The following is a 24,640-nucleotide window of genomic DNA, read 5'->3' as shown; positions in this document are numbered from 1 at the left end:
ATGCAAATGGAAATGACATTCGACTCAGTCTATAAGAGGTACTAGTTCAAAATATTAACCTTTAATGCTTTCTTAAATAACAAACAGGACCTCCCTCCCCTCAAAAGAAATGTGGAGAAACACTCAGGCTGAATAACACATACAATGTCAGACTACTGGTTGTTTTTGCCTAATTTTCTGTGTACTAAGGGAGAATTTAATTCTTTAGGTGGTAATGAGAGCTATTGCCAGAGATGAAAAAGTCAACAATAAAACAAACAAAATACAAATGTAACCCATCACATTAGTTCTATACTTCTTCAGATAAATCATGTTTGTGGATCCTCCAAAGAGCCATGATAGTTAGTCATTTACTCCAGGCTAATTATAAAGTTTGGCTAGTAGAATTAAGCTCTGCTTTACACTTTTATACATAGGTTTGGATATTTGAATCGAGCTCTGATATATATACAATACTGGTTGTATAGAGAATTAAATTAAAATTCCAAATTTATTGGGGAAAAATACTAACTGATTCATTCCTTTTAATACCATATAACAATTTTTCAGCCAAACTATTTCTAATCTACCAGGTTGCCTATTTAAAATCAAATCCATTTTCAGTAGTATAGCCCTAAAAGGCAGCCTACTTGAATTAATCACCTTGTACTTTTACCTCACTCATCCAAAGGTTGAATAGCCTCTACTTGCCGAACATAGCTGAGAAAAAGAAAGCAAAGAAGACCTCAAAGCACCCAAAGTTGAGATGACACAAAATCTGTACATATTATTCAATGGCAACTTCTCAGGGTTTAATTAAGAGATAATGTACTTTTATTTTATATACAAATCTAAAAAATGGGATTATCTTGTTTTCCAGGCATTACAACATATCAGAAACAGGGAATGTGTGTGTAAAGCACTAAGGATAGACTAACAGCAGTGAGAAATGATAACCATTATAAAACACAGAAAGACAACAAAAAGCAGACAAATTGACTCAAAAAGCAGAGCTTTTAGTAATATATCTAGTTAGAAGCAAATAGTTATAAACCTTAAAATCTGGTTTCATATTCTACCACTTGACTATAACTGTTTTCTCCAAGGTTAGAAGCAACTTCCTAATTGCTACAGCCGATGGCCTTTTCTGAGTTCTCATTTTTCTTTGACCTATCTACAGCTTTTGATATGACTGAACACCTTCTCCTCTTAATTAATCTCTCCTCCCTATAGTCGTCTCTTTTGGTTCTCCACTTTAACTATTTGATTTCCTTTGTGATATCATCATCCATGTCTTAACCCCATGCTGTGGGTATGAGATTTTACCCTAGACATTCTTTTCTCTCCACTCACACTTAATGACTTCCTTAGCTCTTAACCTGGTGAAAGGCAGCAGAGTAACAGAGTCAGTCTAGGAGCCAGGAAGACCTGGATTCAAGTCCTGACTCTGAAAAGCTATGTGACCCTGGACAAGTTACTTAACTGCTTAGTGTTCTAGGCAGCCTTCTAAGACTACAAATTGCAAAGATGGCACCAGCTTGCATTGCCAGACTTTCCTTAGCTGGGAGGTCCCTATACCAACAAACTAAAAGGTCTAGTCCCTGTTTCAATCCTTATCTCAATTCTAGAAAGCAAAATAAATATTTTAGAAACTTAGTGCTTTCATAATTTTCCATTATTGGTAGGTTACAAAACAGGAAATAACCATACCTAAGTTAGTAGCAAGAAAAAAGCTGGAAACTATCCAGTTATTTTATAAGAAAACATTGCTACCAACCTTGATTATAGTGGTGGAAGAGGGAAGCTTATCACTGAAACTGCTCATATCAGAACAAAATATTTAACCATTTTAAGTCAGACACTGACCTTGACCTCTTGGATATGTATAATTCCTATGTGTATTAGTCAACAAAAGAAAATTTTCTTAAGCTCAAAAACAATTCAGATGGTTGTTGAGAATTTAAATACATCATTAGTGATGTTTTTAAACACCATTTTTTTTTAAATTGACATACGGAAGAGACCTTCCAAATAATCTAGTCCAGCTTCATCATTTTACAGTTAAGAAAATAGAGGCCTAGGGGAGTTAAGTGATTTATACAACAAGGTTGTATGAGACAGAATTGAGTGTGCTATTCTCAGAATGAACATTCATCTTATAAAGGCTAGTGCATTACCTTTTGTTGATTGAGGACTCCGGACAAAGTTAGTAGGGAGATTCAATCACAGTGTTTTAGATTGTAGGTCAGGACCTGGTGCAGGGACCTGACAGGGGAGGGGAAAGGAGCCTTTTGGTATATATTGCCTGTCTGCTGCCTAGTCAGTTGGCACTTCTTAGCCCATCATTGAAATGCTCTCTTTCATGAAGGAAATAAACAACTGCCTCTTTTTACTCCTACATTCTAATTCCACGTTTTGTTTATTTGAGTGAGTCATCATTCTTATCTCACATAAGGTCAAACAGGGAGTACTGATGTAGAATTTGGACCTGGGCCCTCCATAGTCAGTATTCTTTCCATAGTATTGCACTGCCTAGAGGCCTTTTCAATCAGAGCAGAGGAAAAGCAAGAATGCCTAATATTACCATTATTTTAAGATACAATTCTAGAAATACAAGCTATAGCAATAAGCCAAGAAGAAGAGAATTAAGTGAAGAAATGAAATTATTGATTTCCATAAGTGATATAATAATTGATGTAGAGAACCCAAAAAAGTCAAGTAAAAATTTTTTTAAAAACCACCAAAGCAGCAGGATATAAAATAAACTCATACAAATCATTAGCCTATCTGTATATCACCAACAAAACCAAAAAAGAAGGTAAAAATTAGAAATTCCATTCAAAATAACTACAGAATATGTATCATGTGTAAAGGTATAAAATATCTGGGAATCTAACTTCCAAAATACATATAGGAATTAAATGAATACCACTAAAAAATACACTCTGTAGAAATAACAAAAGAACTAAATAACTGGAGACATATTATTGTTGAGGGTACCACCATCATCTCAGTCATCCAGGCTAACAACTTCTTGGCTCTATGTCCTTTCACTACCTTTCATGCACAAAATGTTCAGTTCAAATCCCACCATCTATAGACTTTCCTGGTCTTCCATACTGCTAGGACCTTCCTTCTAAGAATATCTTCTTTACTCTGTATATTTTTTCTATGTTGTTTACATTTGTCTGAGTCATGTGATTTCCTTAAGGGAAGAAATGATGTTTTTGCCTTTTATACATTCAACACAATGCCTGGTATAGAGTAAGAGCTTAATAAAAGCTTGTTGATTAATTGACTTGCATGTGGTTGAGGCATGCCAATATATAAAAAAAGACAACATGATCCAAATTAATTTACTTAGTTGGTGGCATGTAAAACTATCCAACTATTATATCCTATAGCTAGAAAAATATTATAAATCCATAGGAAGAAAGAGGAACAAAAGGACAGAAATCTCAAGGAAGATAATGAAAAATAGTAAAGGAGTCTAATTAGATATTAAACTATACTACAGAGTAGCACCTATTAAAATTATTTGGTACCGATTAAAAAATAGGAAAGCTGATCAATGAAAAAATCAGATAAACAACATACTAAAAGGAACATAAGAACATAGTTTTAGAAAAACCCAAAGACCCTGACTGGGGCAAGGATGATTTGACAAAAAGTACTAAAAAAAAGCAGTCTAGAAGAAATTGGTTTTGCCCAACACACTCTACACAAAAATAAGTTCCAAATGGATAATGACATAATAAATTAAGGAACAAGGAAAGATCTTTTTAACTGTTAAATAGTTTAAGTATGTAAACAGACAGTTCTGAAGGGATAAGAAATCCAAACTATTTATAGTGAAAGGAAAACAGTTACAAATCACTAGTAATTAGAGAAGCAGAAATGAAAACAACTTTGAGATCCTACCTCATACCAAAGACAAAAAAGGAAAATGACAAATGTTGCAAGGGCTATGGGAAAACAGACAATAATACCCTATTTTTGAAACTGTAAATAGGGACAACCACACTCAAAAGCAATTTAGAATTATACAAAAGTTACTAAACAGTGAATATCCTTTGACCCAGCTATACTAACTGTTAGGTCTCTCCCTAAAAGAGATAAAAGAAACAGGAAAAAATACTGTATGCACAAAAATATTTGTAATAATTCCCTGTTGCTTGTTATTGTGGGAAAAAAAACCCTAGAAATTAAAGGGAAACCTATCAAATGAGGAATAATTAAATAAATTGTATATGAATATAATGGAATACTATTATTTCATTGTATGAAATGAGGAAACATGATTTCAAAGAGGCATGGATGGACTTATACAAAGTAATTTAGAGTGAACCAAAAGAACCAAAAGCAGAACTAAAAAGATTTTATAATACTATAATATCAATTATCATAAATAAGTTTTAAAGATTTTTATAAACTGATGAAGAATGAAATGAGAAACAGAAAAACAATTTACACAATAACAAAAACACTTTAAAAGCAAAAAGCTGAGAACTGAAAAAAAACTAACATCAATGCAATGACTATTCCAGAACATTCTATCCATCTACTGACAGAGAACTAACAGATTTAGGGTAGAGAATAAGAAATATATATATATATTTTTAAACCCTTACCTTCCATCTTGGAATCAATTGGTTCCAAGGCAAAAGAATAAAAAAGGCTAGGCAATGGGGGTTAAGTGACGTGACCAGGGTCACACAGCTAGGAAGTGTCTGAAGCCAAATTTGAAACCAGGACTTCCTGTCCCTGGGCCTAACTCTCAATCCACTGAGCCAACTAGCTGCCCCCAAGAAATATATTTTTATATATGAAAAATTAATTCATTTTGCTCAACTATACATATTTGTTACAAAAAATTTGTTTTCCTTTTCTCTTTTATTTCCCAAAGAAGGGGGGTGGTGGGGGCAGGAAGGAGAGAAAATAGATCTGTGATCATTTTTTTTTAGGAATTTTTTTTTTTTTAAGAGAGATTAGGAGGGCAGCTGGGCAGCTCAGTGGATTGAGAGCCAGGCCTAGAGACAGGAGGTCCTAGGTTCAAATCCGGCCTCAGACACTTCCCAGCTGTGTGACCCTGGGCAAGTTAAGGGTTTAAAATAAAAAAAAAAAAAAAAAAAAAAAAGAGAGGGGAGAGAGAGAGAGAGAGAGAGAGAGAGAGAGAGAGAGAGAGAGAGAGAGAGAGAGATTAGGGAAGCTACAGATGTGAAATGTTATATACCCTATTAGATGAGGACACTAGATGGTAAACTTTTTGTTGTTATTGATGAGTTGTTTCAGTCATGTCCAATTCTTGGATGCCATTTGAAGTTTTCTTGGAAAAGATATCGGAGTAGGTTGTCATTTCCTTCTCATTTTATAGATAAGGAAACTAATGCAAAAAAAGGATTAATAGATTTGCCCAGAATCACACAGCTAATAAGTATCTGAGGCCAAATTTGAACTCAAGATGAATCTTTCTGACTTTAGGCCCAGCATTCTTATCTACTACGCCACCTTTGCTGTACCTAAATGGTTAGTTTTACTTTGTTTCAAAAGAGTTCTCACAAGGTTAGTAAATTGAAAGTGTTTAGGATATTAAAACAAAACATTTCAACAAAACTTAAAAAAAAAAAAATCTTTGCATCAAGTTTCTCTGATGATGTCTAAGCTATATGAGAAAACTGAAACAAGTAAAACAGACTAAGAGCCACTAACCAATAAAGAAATGGCCAAAGAATAAGAACGGGCAATTATCAAAAGAATAACAGCAAGCTAATGAGCCATATATAAAAGCGCTCCAAATTGCTAAGAAAATCTTAATTAAAACAACTATTTAGTTCCACTTCACATACAAGATTGGCAAAGACAACAAAAAAGGAAAATGGCATTTGCCAGAGGTAATGTTAGTCACAGTAATGCCCAGTTGGTGAAGCTGTGGACTAGCCTAGTCATTCTGGAAAGTAATTCTGAACTATGTCCCAAAAGTCATTAAACTACCTAACTGTTGATTTCACAATACACTACTAGATGGTAATAACATTTTTTGCATGCAAATATACAAAATTATTAATAGTAGCACTCTTCTATAGCAGCAAAGAACTGGAAATTAAGAAGGTGCCTATCATTCAGAAGATGGCCAAACAAGTTATGGTAAATGAATGTAATATTTGGGGATCATAACAAATAATAAAAGGAATAGATTCAGAAAAAGTGGGATTAATTGTATGAACTGATGCAGTAAAGTGAAAATCAGAATAACAATTTATATAACGACAACATTGTAAAGAAAAAGAACTTTGAATAACTTCAGAATACTCATGATTGGAATGACCAAATGTGATTAAGAAAGAGCAACAAGGCGAGCTTATCATTTCTAGAAAAAGAAGTGGCAGATTAGAGGTACAGAAAAAGAAATATTATTTTCAGAGATGATTAATATACAGATTTGATTTGTTTGGCTCTGCTTTCTTTTTCAAAGAGAGGGTTTAAAGAAAATTGGGGTGTCAGAATCACAGGAGAGAAGTCTCTAGGGACTATGATGCTAAAAAAAAAAAAGGCAATGATGCCTCTCTTAAAAATTCAACACAGAAAAGGAAGTTCAGAGCTCAAAGACAAGCAGGACAACTTTGCAACTAATGTGACAAATTTAAGACATACTTTTAAAAATGCTACAGCAAATAGTGACTCATGGTTGCATATATAGCCTTTTTCTATTATTCTATGTGAAAAGGTTCACTTTTGTTGGTGTGTCAAATTCAGAATAACAAAACATCTTTTTTTAAAATCACACATCTTCTTCTACTCCTTCAACTCACATTATAAATTTACTTGTTTAATAAATGCTAAGCAAATAAATATAAAGTTCACTTTACCTTGTGTAAGTATTTAAAACCCAGGTTAAGAGGCTAACAATTTCATTTGCTTCTAGATCTTCTGATGCAAGTTCCTGCATGCGATTGGACAAAGCCTGATGATACATGGTTAAGAGTTTTTTGAAAATATCATAATGAGGAGGAAAACACTGAACCATTAGGTTTTTTGCAACTAGTAGATCATCAAGAACATATTTCCGTATAATTTCCAAGTGGCGAACAAGCCACATTTTGTCAGATTCTCGGGTGTCTGCTTGGGTACCTTCAATTCTAGTAGTCACAGTTCTGTCCAAGATGTTAAACATTTTTTCTTTCCACTTTTTGGGTCTCCCACTAGGAATGAATCCAGTTTGTTTTTTACGGTCAAGCATACGCCGATCAATTTTTTCTTCTCTTTCAATTATTCTGACAACAGAAACAAGCAAGGTAGGATCCCGGCGAACAGTAACTAAAGATCTTTGCAATACCATCCATAGCTGCTTGCCTAACTCCTCAGAAAGTTTCTCCATATCTCCAAAATAAAGTTTGATGAGAGTCATGTCATGAGTATTCTTGCTATCCATTCGGTATTGCTCATACATCAAGCCATCCCGAGAACATTCTAGGTCCATCAGCTTTCGATGAGCTTGCAAAAATTCCCCTTGTTCAATTAAGTCTTGAGTTTCTCTAACAATCTCTGGTACTAAGGAAGGGGAGGGAAAAGAGTTTTATCAATGCACAATATGGGGAAAGTAAAAAAATCTAAACAAAACTCTAACATCTATAAAACTGGTGAATTAGGTAAAATAAAGGTGTTTAAATTAAGTCAAAATAGCACTCTCTAAAAACTCAAACCCAATTCTGGACAGTCTGCTCACAAAGAGAAGAAAATATTTTTGTCAGCAATGTATTTTTATCATTTGAGAGAAATGCAATTTAGGTCTACAACAAGATACCCTTTTATACTCTTTTGAATATTAGAGGTAAATGTTGCAAATAACAGGAGAGAGTTAGCTGAGGTATTGGTTTTTTTAAGCAGATATTACTCATTCTTTAAATATCAACAACACAAAAGTATATTGTAACACCAAAATCAGAAGGGAAACAACAAATTGGGAAAAGATCTTTATAACAAAAAACTCTGACAGGGGTCTAATTACTCAAATATACAAGGAGTTAAATCAATTGTATAAAAAAATCAAGCCATTCCCCAATTGATAAATGGGCAAGAGACATGAATAGGCAATTTTCAGGTAAAGAAATCAAAAGTATCAATAATTAGAGAAATGCAAATCAAAACAACTCTGAGGTATCACCTCACACCTAGCAGATGGCTAAAATGAAAGAAGGGGAGAGTAATGAATGCTGGAGGGGATGTGGCAAAATTGGGACATTAATGCATTGCTGGTGGAGTTGTGAACTTATCCAACCATTCTGGCTGGCAATTTGGAACTATGCTCAAAGGGCTATAAAAGAATGCCTGCACTTTGATCCAGCCATACCATTGTTGGGTTTGTACCCCAAAGAGATCATAAATAAACAAACTTGTACAAAAATATTTATAGCTGTGCTTTTTGTGGTGGCAAAAAACTGGAAAAGGAGAGTATGTCCTTTAATTGGGGAATGGCTGAACAAATTGTGGTATATGCTGGTGATGGAATACTATTGCGCTCAAAGGAATAATAAAATGGAGGAATTCCATGTGAACTGGAAAGACCTCCAGGAATTGATGCAGAGTGAAAGGAGGAGAGCCAGAAGAACACTACTGTACACAGAGACTGATATAATATGGTAAAATTGAATGTAATGGACTTCTGTACCAGCAGCAATACAATGACACAGGACAGCCCTGAGGGATTTATGGTAAAGACGCTACCCACATTCAGAGGAAGAACTACAGGAGTGGAAACATATAAGAAAAACAACTGCTTGAATGCATGGGTTGAGGTAGACATGATTGGGGATGTAGACTCAAAACTACCACACCAATGCAACTAACAACAATTTGGAAATAGGTCTTGATCAACGACACATGTTAAAACCAGTGGAAATGTGCATCAGCCATGGGTGGGGGGGATGCGGGGGGTGAAGGGGAAAGTAGGAGCATGAATCATGTAACCATGTTAAAAATGAATATTAATAAATGCTTAAAAAACAAATAAATAAATAGCTTTAAAGTTGGGGGAAAAAAGTATATTGCAACACAAAGAGAACTGGTAGGTACTTGAATGACCAATTGTTCTTACATCTTAATTATATAAGTGAGGAAATGAAGGATAATAAAATTAAAATGACTTACCCAAAATTATGTGATTAACAGGGTGAAAGGTCATTAGGGTATTATGCCAACTCCAGAAAGGCAGTGTGATATAGTAGGAAGAACACTGTATAAGAAGTCAAATGGCCTAGTTTCCACTCCTGGTTCTACCACTAACTAGCTTTGTAAATTGTGAGGAAATAAGAGACTTCTTACATTTCATTTTCCTCATCTATAAAATAAAGTTAGACTAAATAACTTGAATTCCTTCTGGCTGAAAAATTCTATTATATTATAATTCTAATTTCCTTCTCTCTAGCAAAAATTATCTTAGCAACTACCCCTGAAGGTGCTAAGCAGTCACTGACATTTTATAGAGCGATATTGTTTTTGGCAATGCCCTAGTAGTTATTTGATCACACAATAACATTTATGAGTGTTACTTTGAGATGACCACAAATTTTCAGAAATAAGTTAAATTTGTGGTAGTTCAGTTCAGACAGGCCATGTTTCATGCATGGCTGCACATCTCATTGCTGCACTCATTCGATATTGCCAAACAGAGATTCAATAATTTACTTCTCATTAACTTGGTTCACTCACTTGGTAAGTCTTCATCAATATCCAAACTGATATATAGTATATATGTATAGGCACATATATACTATCAGAATGCAATGCAATGTGCCATCAGGATTTGAACTTCCTCCATAAATACAAAGTGTCTGAAATCAGGAACTATCTACATATTAACCATACAGGAAATAAGGAAATGTAATGGATGCAGGATAAAAGGTGGAAAATTGGATGAGAGAGCTAGTAAGAATTTTCTTACACAAAAAGAGGGCCTCCAGAGCTATTCTGCTACATTATACTTAAGATGGTTTATTTCATAAACCAATAATATTTTATGTTCACTTACCTGAAAAGATGTTTTTGAGATTTTCTACAGCAGCAGCCAGCTGACTGTGCTGTACTACAGCATCTTTCACATCCTTGAGGTTTTCAATAGTGTTGATGCTCTGTCTCCAGTCTTTACTGACATCTCCCAGAGACTGCTGTATATCTTTTACATCATTTAATGCATTATGAAGTTGACTCAAACCAGTCCGGACGCCATCTAGTTGCGACTGGATGGCAGCCTAAAAAGGGAAAGAGACATTGTTCACATTACTTAACATAAGTCAGAAATCTCTCTTCAATATTTCTTTTTTTTTTCTCTTCAATATTTCTTGATGAAAACATCTTACACAGTAGTCGCTCCTTCAGAGAGTTGTGTCATTGAAAATGGCAATAGAATTGTATAAAATGCTCAATGCCTGGACAAAAAGGAATCAACCTAGAGAGGGCATAATAATTAAAGAAGGAATGACTAGGTAACTCACTGAATAGAGAGCCAGGCCTGGAGAAAAGTCCTGGATTGAAATCCAGCCGCAGATACTTCCTAGCTATGTGACCCTAGGCAAGTCACTTAACTCCCATTGCCTGGCCCTTACCACTTTTTGCCTTAGAACCAATACTTAATATTGATTCTAAGACAGAAGGTAAGGATTCTTAAAAAAATAATCAAAGAGGGAATGTTTTTTCTTTACAGCTACATGACAATGATGCCTCGTTTGGAACATAAGCCTCTCTTCTAGTGACACAAATAATTCTGAACGAGCTTCTAAAATGAGTTGCAGAGATGCCACTGGGGAATACATTTTTGCTTATAATAGATGAAAAAAGACATTGTCGGTAGGGGCTGTAAACATGGGCACACGGCTGTATTGGCTCAATTGTTCTAAAAAACAATTTGGAATTATTTGAGAGTAGCTAGTAAACTATACATACCCCTTAGACTAGTGATTTCACTATTTTGCAAGTGTGCCACAAAGGCCAAAGGCAGAAAGAAAAGTGTCAGATGGATAACAATATTCTTATGAACATTTTTTGCAGTAGCAAAAAACTGGGAAAAAAGTGGGCAAACACTGTTTGGCTGAAGAGCTCTGAAAAGAGTAGAATATTATTGTGCTATGAGAAACAACATATATGAAGAAACATGGAAAACTTCATGAAGTGACAGAAGAAAATGGAACTAAAGAGAATATTAGCACAATAACTACCATCATACAAATGAAATAAACATTAAAGTATAGCTTAATTCAAATTAAAGGCAATGACCAATATGAATTACTGACAAAAGAAGATGAAACACAATCCTTCCTCTCCATAGAGAAAGGAACCATTGGTGTTAAATGCTGCATACACTGTCGGATGTAGGTGTTTAATTGATCAGTTTTGCCCATTTTTCTTCCTAGCAAGAATAGGATTGGGAAGGATGAGAGGAAACATGTTGGAAAATTACTATATTGTAAAAAAAAGTCTAAAAAAATAAAGTTTTAGAAAAAAGTCTGGTGACAAACTACTGAACAGAAATACTGGACTTAAGAATTACTTTCCCTAAGAGCACTTCCACAAACCAGTCAAGTACAGGACAGCATCTTTCAAAGATGAACTTAGTTCGCATGAATAGAAAAGTGTCAGCGCTCCCCAATCAATAAACAGGACAAAATGTTTCTTCTACTGTCTATGTATGAAACAGCTTATAGAAGAGCCAAGTCCACAGAAAGAAGCTGTTCATATGTAAGAGTATTTGGTTCAACTTCCTGAGCTTTCTGTTGAGGCCATGGAGGGACATAAAAAGATTCTAGTCATGACTGGGAAATAGTCATCCCAAACTTCATTAAATAAGAGCTATATGTATGTAGCATTTACTATGTGCCAGGCACTATATTAAGCACTTTAAAATTATTGTCTCATGTGATTCATCACAACTCTCCTGAGTTACTACTATCACTTTCATTTTACATATGAGGAAAATGAAGCAAAGAGATGTGAAATCACTTGGTCAAAGACACAAAGCTAATACACGTCTGAGGTTGGATTTTAATTTAGCTCTCCTTCCTGATTCCAGGTCCAGCACTCTGTGCACAATGGTACCACTTCATACTTCATTAAACTAAAAATAAACCTTCAAGAGGGTCAAGATGTTTAAATAGTTATCTGAAAAATAGCTGATGTATAAACTATATTCCACTTTCAGAGTACAGCAAAACCTCACTAATTCAGATAATTGGTATAAAGCCCAGGCTGGAAAAAATTCTGAAGACTCGTTAATGTGTTTATTAGCAGAGACAGAAACTTTTATTAACTCAATCTAGATCAAGAAACAGTTGAGTAGAAGAGGTCTTTAAGGGCCTCCTGAAGAGCTGAGTAATTCATCAGAACACAATGAGTCTTGGTTAAACATATACATAAAACAAATGATCTATCTGAAGGTAACTGAAAACTGATTCTCCTCAACATGTCAAGCATCTTCACAATCCCTTTTACTCTATTAATTTGCACTAGGAAGAGTCTGTTAGCAAAGGAAAATGTCTGCTCCATTTTTTTCCAAATAATTGTAAATTCTGACTTAAATAAATAAAAGCTGGTATCATTGTGTTTTAGTGAACAGTTAAAATTACATATACCCCAATCATGGAAGGAGTGTAAATGTGAAAACAGGACTATTTGTTCTATCCCTAAATGAATCCGATCACATGACAATGGTTTCTTACCTTCAGTCTAGCCTCCACAGACGCTTTTTTACGAGCCTCTCTTCTACGGTACTGCTCCACTTTGTCCAGCTGGTCAGGTCTTTGAAGCATTCCTGCCACCCTTTGGACAGCTGTGGCTACTGCTTCCCGATCAGTCTCCTCCATGGTTTGAAAGTATGCTAAATTCCCACAACTGTCATATCACCATCATTTAAATGGCACTAATGAAACATGAAGGTACAGTTATTAAATATGTAAAAATGACTTCTCAAAATGGAAACAATTACCTAAAATGTGGCTGATAAGGCAAACAGCTAATTGTTACACTATAACTTTAAAGATCTAATGCATAAAATTATTTTAAACAGATTTGGTTTGTTTTAAACATATCCAATCACTACCACAATTTTCTCTATTAGATTGCCTCAGACCTTGATACAAATAATTCAGGACCCTAAACCCAAGTGTCTTTGGAATAGCAATGCTTCCAGTTCAATGCCCAGAGCCATCTTCCAGGGATGCAACTCCTACAGAGACGACCCTGGCAAATGTTTTTACAGGTACAATATCATCAAGTGTTGAAGACCCCCAAAAAGAAAGTCCTTGGCACCAATACTTGGCATTGCCAAAATGTCCAACATCAGAAAATGACATGATTTTATTGTGGAAATGACATCTTTTAAAAAGTTAAGAGAGAATAAATTATTTTTATCAGATAGTAGTAGCAGATGACAAGATGCCCTCAACTTCAGAAATCTTAGTAAAAGGAGAAAAAACTCACCTTGAATTCTTTCCCTTTTTTATGGAAAATGGTACAAAAAAAATTAGGTATGGTAATAGACTTGGTATATCTTTCTGTGTGCACCATTTGATTCTATTATCCCTATCTCAAATTATCTTCTTAAAGTAGTTCAGAAGTTCTTAGTAAATTACCAGGATTTTTCAGAAGTATATATATTAAATAGCTATTGTCAAATCATAGGAATAAGAAAGCTCAGATGTTTTTAAACAATTAAAGAACAGAACTGTGGAGATGATTAACAAGTATTTATTGACTGCCAAAATATGTCATCTACTAAAAAAACTGGTTATTATTAGAAAGTGGCAAATTGCATTGTATTCCTCTCAGAAAAAGCCTTAGATATAGGAGAAAAGACATTTACATGATCTGACTTAATGAGCACTGGGAATATTCTCCTACTCCTAACTTTATTTTAAAGCTCTGTACCAAATCAAAAAGTAAATAAGTGTGAGATAAGTAATATATTATGTTTTAATCAGTCATTTGCATTAAAGCATCAAAGTGTCTCTCCTCATTTCCTTTTCTGAGAGGTTTTAATAGGAAATGTAAGGGCTACCAGTGTCAAATATAAACAGGCAGGGGGTATGGAAAAAGGAGATTATGATGGTAAACACAAGCTTCCCTTACTTCAAATTTTTGCTTTAGTACTGGCCCTAGTGACATCCATTAGGATTTGAGAAGCCCTTTGTAATTTCAGATTTGTGGGATCCTCTTCCAAAGAAAACTAATGGAATTTGTGATAACAGGTAGGGTTATTTAACACTGGCACATAAAACCTTACTAGTGGGGAAAGCAAAATTTTCTATAAGGGGCAGCTTCCTGGAGAGGAAAGAACTCTCAGAAAAAGAAATGAAATATGCTTTGATATTTTACTACAATTAAAACAATATATTACTTCTCTCAGACTTATTTGCATTTTGATTTTGCACAAAGTTTTAAAATAAGGAAATTAATCTCTAACTGCAATTTCAATCATAATCTAGATGGGTGGCTGAGAGGGAGGAGAAAAAATGGAAAATATTCCCAGAGTCTAATAAATCAGAGTATGTAAATGTCTCTTCTAATCTATCGAATATCTGAAAGGAAGTGGGTGGCAATTTGCTACCTTCCAATAACAACCAGTTGTACCTGGAGTTAGACAACTTGACTTAAAATTGTAGTTTTACTATTTCTACTTATGCAACCTTAGAAAAATGTAACCCTTTCAGGGCCCAAGTTTATCTGTAAAAGAAGAGAATTGGTAGATGAACTTCAAAGCCTTTTCCAGCTCTATGATTCCAAGTCATTAGGTTAGAATCATAAAATATCATTAGAATATGCCTTACAGAATATCTTGTCTACCCTCATCACTCTTAAATATGAGGAAATCAAGGCCAGACTCCTCATGCAACTTCCACAGCTAGTTAATGGAAAAACTGAGACTCCCAGATTTCCAATATAGTGCCCTTTCTGACCAGGTCTTTTAACTGTCGATCATAAATACAGTCACTTGGGACCCTCAGTTTATGGGCATTTTTATTAAGCACTTATTAGGAGCCAGGCACTGGGTTAGGGGCTAGGGATACAAAGAAAGGCAAACATAAGCCCTCAATGAGTTCACATTCTGATGGGGGAGGCAATATGCCCGTAACTATGTAGCTACAAAATATATGCACTCTAGGAGCAGCCAGGTGACACTGTGGATTAAGTGCCAGGCCTAGAGATGGGAGGTTCTGGATTCAAATCGGGTCTCAGACAGTTCGTAGCTGATGACCCTGGGCAAGTTGCTTAACCCTCACTGTCTACCCCTTTACCACTCTTCTGCCTTGGAACCAATACACAGTATTGATTCTAAGACGGAAAATAAGGGTTTAAAATATATATATATATGCACTTTAAGTGGAAGGTAATCTTGAAGGCAAGGCACTAGCAATGTGGCCAGAAATAACATCCTGGAGAAGATGGGATTTCAGAGAATTAAGTCTCTAATTGTTTTTAAAGTCCTTTGAGGAAGTGACCTACCTAAGACTAACAAAATGCCTAAAAGATAAATGAAATCATCTACAGACAGTAAAATAAGTATTTGGAGCTGAAAACAGGCCACCTTCGTATAAGGTCTAGGAGGACACAGTAAAAGCCTTCTCAGCAGTTAATGACCTGCCACCTGGCCAAGATTCCCGCAACAGTGCCATCCAGGAGGGAAGCAAATGCACATCGCCCCGCCCCGAGGGGCAAATGCTCCAAAGGAACTCCAGGAGGTCCCCGAAGTTCCCCTATGCCCCAATGGCCTCCAAGCGCATTACAGAGACCGCGCAGAAGTCCCCGGAAGACGTAGGGGCTTCCCTGGGGCCATCACTCAGGCCAGAAGGTAAGGACGATAAAAATCCCGAGGGTGGACCAGACAGGATAGAGCCTCTCCCTCCGACGCAGCCCGGGGCCCACTCGGTCTGCCCCGCCACCCGCTAGCCAGGACCGACTACCTCTAGGGACAAGAGCCCGGCGGGGACCGCGCCTGCACCTGCCAGGGCGGGGGGCTCCAGACACCGCAAGGAGATGCCTTGGGCCACAAGTCCCCAGCAGCTGTCTCTCCCCCACTCCCAGACCCAACTGCTCCCTCAGTACGCCTCAGTCCGGCCGTACCTGCTCCGGGGAGGGGGCCGCGCTGCCGATCCTCGCTCTCAAAGACACCAGACATCGAAGCCTGGCCCCAAAGAGGTTCCGAGGAGCACCCCACCACACCCCCACGGGGCTGCCAAACTGCGGCTGTCACCAACTGGGGGTCTCAGGCGCCTTCCCTGAACGCCTTAGATGTCCACTTCCGGGATCACCAGCCATACCGGAAGCAGGCACGCGACGTTGGGTGACGCGCTCCCGAACATTCTTCCGGTCCACCGGGGCACGCTGGGTTCTGGGGCAACCCAGCGGTTGCCGTGGTGACAGTGGGCTGTCACCCGTCCACTCGTAGAGGGAGGGGATAGTAGATGATTTTTCAATTGATAGTGAACTCAGAAGACCAGCTACCTGACCGGCAATTGGCTCCACTTTCCCTCACCTCTAGCGGGAGCGCCAGATTAGCCCCCTGGGCTTTTTCCTTCTCTCCACTCTGGCAGCTCCTACTCTGAGGCCTCCCAGGCCTCTTGGTGACAAAAACTAGCAGCAAAAGGCAGAGGCAGAGCTAAGCTTGTCCGTGTGATCTTGGACATATTTCTCTGGTTTGCCAGTTTGGGTCAATTCTCTGCATAATCAGTAAAATTTTCCCCGTTTCATGTCTGTGATCAGGGCTTGCACTCCATCCCCTCCCGGTTCTTTGCAAGTGGGGGTTGCCAGTGATCAGTCCATTCCAGATTCCCAGAGATTGAAAGGAGAACAACAGAAGACTAAGGTCATGGTGGTCTCAAAATTTCCCTTTAGCTCCTGACACGTGCTCTAGAAAAATCTAAATTAAAGTATGTACTTTCCGAATAAAAAAAATCTTGGTTGCTATGGCTCATACCTTGTCCCTGGCCATCTCCCTTTTCACTTGGCAAGCTTGCCTCTTCCTCTTACACTCACCATTCTGATACGTATAGCTCCAACCTTGACTTTCATCTCAGACTAAGGTCAGGCAGGATCTGCCTCAGCCCGCCCTCTCCCATGTTTGAAAAGGAAATCTAGATATATGCTAGAGACAGTTCTTTTCTGTGTACTGAGGGCAAAATGGGTTGACAGCTAGTCCCACATATCTGGCTTTTTATAAGGGTGGCAGCAAGACAAGTACATGATCCCTTTAAGTATATAAATGGGAGTCAATGTAATGTGGATTAAAATGTGGTCTATAGACAAATTGGGATATAAGCACCCCCAATATGTACTATATGTTGATATATATCGATATGGGTGTGTGCATATATCTATATATCTATATATCTACATATAGATATATAGATATATAGATATATAACTTTTAGGTATGTGTATATAATAATGTGCATATAAATAATAAAATAATTTGTGTGTATATAAGTAAATATATAATATGTATATATATATATATAATATCTCTGGGGCATTTCAAGATCCCACTTTCACTGGGTTTGATTCACTCACTCCAACTTGCTTTCACTCAGACAGGTCTTAAGTTTCTAGAGACAGACCATGAACACATGGATTACATTCAAAATCACAGTCCTTAGAGAAACCCTTTGAGAGGAAATATCATTCCCTTTTCATCACTCTAGTTATTGAGCTCTGATCCATTATATTTTCTATCTGTACAACCAGCCACTCAGAAGATAATACTTTACACCATAATGTATACAACTAGCCACTCATGATGACACTTTTAGATGTTAAACATAACTACTTATTTAACAAAATGGCAAAAGAAAAGTTATATGTAATTGTTACAACTAATGTTAAAGTAAATGCTTTAAAAATAGCATATTAATAATAGAAACCAGGATTAAACTTTTCTGCCAATACATTCAATATTTATGATGAAAAGTGGGCATACACTTATAGGAGCCTGCAAGGGAAGAGTAAGAGGGAGGAAAATTCATGTGCTTGGGATAACACAGCACTCTGGACTGTCGACTTCATTTAAAAAGAGGTTGGAGGGGGGTTATTGGGACACTGAACTTCACTTTCAATGCTCTGGACATTATGCCTCATTTAATAGAATATAAAATCAAGTTGGGGTTTGGGGGCTTTTATATTGCACAAGAGTAGTCTTGGGTTCTTGGACTTTCAGTAGGGATAAGTGCTAACCCTAAATTCGTTTCTAACCCTAAACCTGGTGATGTACTTCCAAGCCTCATAAACAGGTTTCAGTGTGACTTCCTGCAGCTTTCTAGTGAGCCTTCAGGCATTAATTTCGGACAAAGCAAAGTTCAACTGGTGGAGGTTTTTTTGTTTGTTTGTTTTGGTTGTTTTGGTTTTTTTAAAGGACTGCTAGTCATTTTTTGGGGAAAAAAAAACTAATTTGAATCCAGGCAGTCTGAAGTGTAATGTGTAATTCTCTGATTTTTCTAGTTGAACCATTTAATGGTTGAAATTTCTTCTCTGGAGAAGGATAGTTAAATTCTAGATAGACAGTTATAAATATAGGAAATTAGCTGTCTAGTAAAATAAATAACTTTCTCCAGCCATGGTACAAAGTAATTGTCTAAACACAGGGTCTTTTTTGTAATTTTCCTCTTCTTTATCCCTACTTTATTAACTTTATTTTCAAGATAGGTATCAATTTAAGTGATCGAAAGAAGTGAACTTAAAGTTGTCATTTTAAGTCAGTTCCTAGACTATTCTTTGAATTAGGAGGGTTTATACTTCCCTGTCCTAATTGATACATATAATTCCCTATTGAGATTTCCTCAAAACTTTTTGTTGATGATAATTAGCTATTACAAATATCAGCAAATAAATTATTGAAAAATTAAACATTCCAAAATTCACTAATTTTTGGAAAAGAAACTAAAATTAAGTAGCTTCAGGGACTACTAAAAATCACTTTGTCCTAATAAAGCTGTACTGTCTTCAAATTATTTAAAAAAAAAAAAAGTGAGAGGCTTAAGTAGTTGCTATCCCAAAGTTCACAAGTTGGTTATGTCTTTTGACATCAGGACATAGACAGGCAAGGTCCAGCATTGAATCTGATTTCTAGACTCCTGCTTTTCTGCCCCATTCTTCTGATACTTTGGTAGGTTGCTATTGCTAGATTGAGTAGTAGTTCAAGATGTGGATATTAGAAAGTCTTTTGCCAGTTAATGGTTGGTGAGTCTGATATCAAGATATTTCCCTATCCTTCTGTCTCTGTTCCAGGTGAGGCATTATGAGTAAAATATTAAAATAAAGGTGACAGATTTCCATAATATAATTTTTTGGTAATTCTTAGTTTTCTCACATTTCTTCTTTCACCCAAAAAACAAGTTTCAACTAACACTAATAAGATATGAAGCTTTCTCACATTTATTCCATTTATAAATATCTTACCCCTAAAGTCAGGATCCTATAGAAAAGTAGCTTTCTTCCTAATTACAACAAATACTTATCTTTTCTAAAGGTGGGCATCAATTTCCAATAAAATTCTTAACTAAGAGCTGTATAAGCATTGAGTGGTGGCTGCAGATAAACCGGTAGAGTAACCCTACTTGGATGTTAAAGAATCTTATTGTGGAGTACAGCAACACATACAAAATGGTTCTTTAAACCGATTTGTAGAATTGATATTTTATAAAAAAAAAAACCTGCATTAAATTTCCTGTAAAACCATAAAACTTCTAACTTTCTACTTCCATGCTTGTAAGTTAGAAATTGGAAATTCACCTCTCCCCACTATTATTTGATACAGTTTTAGAAGTGTTAACAATAACAGTAAAACAAGAGAAAACTTAAAAGGCATAAAGACAGGCAAAGAGATAAAAACCACCCCTTCTTGCTATTGACTTAATGGTTTATTTAGAAATTTGTAAGGAATTAGCCACCATCAGGGAAGGTGATTCCTGTAGAACAAGGGCCAGACATTATATATATGTTAACACAAGTAGAATTTGGCTATAAATATTAAAAACAGTTATGCTTAAGAACTCCAAAGAATTTTATATCTAGAAGGAACCTTAGAAATCATCTATCCCCACCACTTTATTTTACAAATAAGAAATTGAGGTCCAGAGAGACTGAGTTGCTTACCTGTGTCCTAACACTCTCTATGTGGCTTGAGCAAGTGAGTTAACCTCCAGATGCCTCAGTTTCCTCATCTGTAAAATGAGGAGGTTGGACTACATGTCATTTGAAGTCTCTTTGACTATAATTCTATGATACTTTGCTCCAATAGCCTCCTGAGAAATAAGTTTCAAGCATGAGAGGAAATGTTCAAACAAAGGCTCATCTACTTGTCAGTGGTGCTGTCAAAGGTATCTATGTACATCTATATGGTAAGATTCAGTAGATGAATTTAAGATTATGGATGTGAAAAGAGCACATTAAGAATCCTGTGTTCTTTCTTACATACACAAGTGGTTGGATCTTCACTGATATACTACTTGTTTTCACAACAGATGAGTTTTCCTCAGCAGAGCAATAAAAATTTAAGGATTATCTGTCACTTTATTCACTCACTGGTGTAAATATGACAGTTAAAAAAAAAAAACTAAACTAAAAACTAAAAAACTTACCTTCCATCTTAGAATCAATACTATGTATTGGTCCCAAGACAGAAAAGCAACAAGGCTCAGGCACCATGCTCAGGGTCACACGGCAAGGAAGTATCTGAAGCTAGAATTGTCCCTAGGACTTCCCATCTCACACCTGTCTCTTGATCCACTGATCCATCTAAATGTCTCCACAATGTCTTTTTGAATTTAAAAATATTCTGCATTTTCAACCTACTGAGATTTTACCAAAGCAACTGTCTTGAAATCAAGGGATTTTTCTTGTCATCTTTAAAGTAAAAAAAAAGAAATAATGCCTAAAACTGTCAAGAGGAAAAAAGTGCACTGTAAAAACTTAAGCAATTAAGTTCCAGGTACAAACAAGATCATTAAGAAATATATAAGTTATGATTTTCACAGTAATAAAAATAAGCTATTTTAATAGGCCAAGATAAACTTATCAATCAGTGAATATGTTATGAAATAACATAGCTCAAAATAATAAATATATTACAAATATAAATATATAAATAAATATTTCAGTCTGTCCATGAAGAGTCACAAACGTTTTATACAAAAATTTCTTAAAACATCCTCATAGGATCAAAAAAAAGGAGAGCAGAACAAAAATGAGTTTTATACTATATATTTAGTGCTTTGTGGAAAAATTTTCCTATTAGTAGACACTCCTCTAAGAGTACCCAACCTTAAGAAAATATGAAACACACAGGAATGCATAAATTGAGAACAAATCTAATTGTGGAAGAAACTAAGCCTTTCCAAGGCCTTTTAGATCAAAACATACTAAATTAAAACCAGAAATCAGAGACCAATACAAATTATTTGGCAAAGTTTCTAAATAAATCAGAACTTTAAGTAGTTGGAACAGCTATATTCAGACCCAAGTGAAGTGTCTTAATATCTTCAAGAGCAACCCCTTTGGGAAAAAAAAATCACAAAAAGTATAATAGAATATTCCAGATGTAAATAGGAATTAACAAGATACAATTTTTATGAAAAACAAATTTTAAGATTATTGATAGGAATTTTTTACTCAAGCTTCCACAAACATTCCTAAATTTCAAACTTCTGTTTTGAGATTTATAGTGTGATTTCTTTCTTTCTTTTAAATTTAGACCATAGATTTCAGAATGTTCCCATTGCAAGAAACTTTATAAATCATCTGGTCTTCATTTTAAAAATGAGGAAACTAAGGTCCATATCCTGACCATCCTGTTCAGGATTTCTAAAGTGAAATATTGGTGATTTTTTCAGTAGGATTCTATCTAAGACTTGTCCAAAGTTTCATAACTAATAATCCAAACTATCTTTTTTCTTTTTTTTCTGTTATTTACTAATTTAGTGAGAGTCCCATTATACCATACTGCTCTCCTAAATGTCTAGGCTAAAGATTCTACATACCAAATCTTCCAAAAGACTTATAGTGTACTAATTAAGGATAAATTAAGTCATATTCTCTAATTTATCTTTTTTGTGTATTGCTAAATTTTACTGATATCTTTTTTTACTTCACCAAAATTTCTTCTAATATTTTCCCTCCCAGCCACTCCCTAAAACAAATAATCATCTTTAAGAAAAAAAACAATGTTTAAGAGAAAAAAATCAGCAAAATTGATTAACATATAAAAAGGCTAAAAATATAAGCAACATAACATAATCATAGACCTCCCATCTCTGCAAACAGGAGAGGGAGAGTGATTTCTCATTTCTTTAAGGTCATATTTATTTTTTGTAATTTGGAGCATTCACTTTTTATTATTTTGTGGTTGTTTTTTCTATTTACAACCTTATAGTCAATGTGTATATTGTTTTCCTAGTTTTGCTTACTTTACGCTTCTGCATATCCTGCAAATCTTTCCATGTTTTTCTGTATTCATGATGTTTGTTGTTTCTTACTAATATTCCAGTACATTTATGTACCACACTTTGTTTAGCCATTCCACAATTGATAGTCACCTACTTTCCAATTTTTTCTTGCCACCAAAAAATGCTATTATAAATGTTTTGAGATATACATACATACATACATACACACACACACACACACACACACACACACATATATATATGAATCTTCTCTTGTCAATGACTTCTTGTGGTAGAAACCTAGTAGTAGAATCTCCAGGACAATTGAAACAGACATTTTAGTTGCTTTATTTGCATTATTCCAAATTACTTTCCAGTATAAGGTTGTACTGATTTTCAGCTACACCAACAATGCACTAGGGTTCCTGTCTTCCTACAGCTCCAACAGTGACACCCTTATCTTTCATCATCTTTGCCAATTTGTTGGGTGTAAAGGAAAGCTTGGTGTTATTTTGTAGCCTTTTTTTATGATTAGTGAATGGAAGAATTCTTTCATATGGTTGTTAGCAATTTTCATTTTGAGAATTGTTTCTTTTTGAGAATTTTGAGAATTGCATCCTCTGATCACTTAGCTATTAGGGAACAGCTTTTGATATGTATGTATGTATTTATATACCTACATGTAGAATATCACATATTTGTGTATATCCCACATAGAGGTACAGATAAATTGATGTACAAATAAATGCTGTTGATTTTTGTGGATTTATTTCATAGCTTGTAACCTTGCTGAAGTGATTTCAATCTTTCAGGAGAATCTTTGCTAATGAATAAAGTATTTATTAAGCAGTTATTATGTGCAAAACACTATGCCAGGTGCTGGGGACACAAACAGAAAAGTTAGACAATCTTTAGGAGTTCATATTCTAAAAAGAGAGACAACACATATGGAAAGTTTTAGCTGTAAGTCAGATGGAAAGGTCCCATGGTCCTAAGGGTGCAGCCCCAAAGCAGATGGTAATGCTTCTTTAATGTTATTTCCACTGATGAAATCATATTAGTTTCTGATGTTGAATCATTTGGCAGTGCCAAGGACTCTGACATGACATGAACTATCTTTGGGCTGTTAATAGATGTTGCAGGAGCAGTAGTCAGGCTGCAACTCCATATGAGATGCTCCTCAGGTTAATGGCATCTAACACTGAGCTGAAATTATTGTTTGTTACATTTGCGTTCTCAGGTGTCTCTCTCCCTCCACTCCCTGCACTAGAGAAAGCATCATTTGACCAAAAAAAAAAAAATATATATATATATATAAACAAACCGATATCTGGCTTGTTTCTGTTAATCAGTTCTTTCTCTGGAAGTGGATATATATAAGTTCTTCAAACAATATTTCTGTTGCTGTATATAATGTTCTCTTGGTTCTGCTCATTATGAAGATCCTGTGGTGGTTTGACTATATTTTTTAGAGGTTTTGTTTGTTGTAGTATAGATGATTGTGTACTTTGTCAAAAACTTTCTGCACCTTTTGAGATAATCATGTAGTTTTGAATGTTTTTTTATTTTTAATAACACTTATTGTTTTCTAAATGTTCAACTCATATAAATATATCCTGGTATAAATATTTATTGGTATGTGGATATATACACATACATTGTATATGTATAAATATATAACCATATATTTATTGGTATGTATATATACATATATATAAATATGTTGTATATGTATAAATATATAAATATAATATAAATCTATGTGTAATATACATAGATGCTCACATATATATGTACATACATTTATACAAGTAAATATATCCTAGTACGAATATGGTAGAAATGAATGATTTTTTATATGAATTGATGCAGTCTGTTGGATAGGATTTTACTTAAAATTTTTAAATCAATATCCATGAATAAAATTGATCTATAGCTCTGTGCTTTATCTTTCCCTCATGTAGGATTTAAACTGTATTTGGAGGGACATCTAGATGGCTCAGTGGATTGAGAGCCAAGTCTAGAGACGGGAGGTCCTAGGTTCAGATCTGGTCTCAGACACTTCCCAGCTCTGTGACCCTGGGCAAGTCACTTAACTTTCCACTGCCTAGCTCTTACCGTTCTTCTGCCTTGGATCCAAAAGACAGAACTGATTCTAAGATGGAAGGTAAAAACTGTGTTCTTAAAAATACAAAACATTTAAAAACACAAAAATTTTAATGCCCTGGAAGAGCAAATATGCATAA

The 24,640-nt window shown here is 35.4% G+C and overlaps 1 protein-coding gene across 1 annotated transcript in view; it reads right to left on the bottom strand.

Moving 5' to 3' along the window:
- EXOC3 (exocyst complex component 3) overlaps positions 1-16,136 on the bottom strand; it is a 39,360-nt gene extending 23,224 nt beyond the window's left edge. Inside the window, exons 1-4 of the mRNA XM_044665149.1 lie at positions 16,084-16,136; positions 12,684-12,883; positions 10,004-10,223; positions 6,846-7,527 (exon numbers count right to left, since the gene is read on the bottom strand). Coding sequence (XP_044521084.1) covers positions 6,846-7,527; positions 10,004-10,223; positions 12,684-12,827 — 1,046 coding nt within the window. The 5' untranslated portion in view covers positions 12,828-12,883; positions 16,084-16,136. The remainder of the gene's footprint in view (positions 1-6,845; positions 7,528-10,003; positions 10,224-12,683; positions 12,884-16,083) is intronic.
- Positions 16,137-24,640: the final 8,504 nt, after the last annotated feature.

This window comes from Gracilinanus agilis, chromosome 1 (assembly GCF_016433145.1).
Source record: "Gracilinanus agilis isolate LMUSP501 chromosome 1, AgileGrace, whole genome shotgun sequence".
NCBI lineage: Eukaryota > Metazoa > Chordata > Mammalia > Didelphimorphia > Didelphidae > Gracilinanus > Gracilinanus agilis.
The sequence above is the reverse complement of the archived record's forward strand: the minus strand, read 5'-3'. Positions and strand labels throughout refer to the sequence as shown.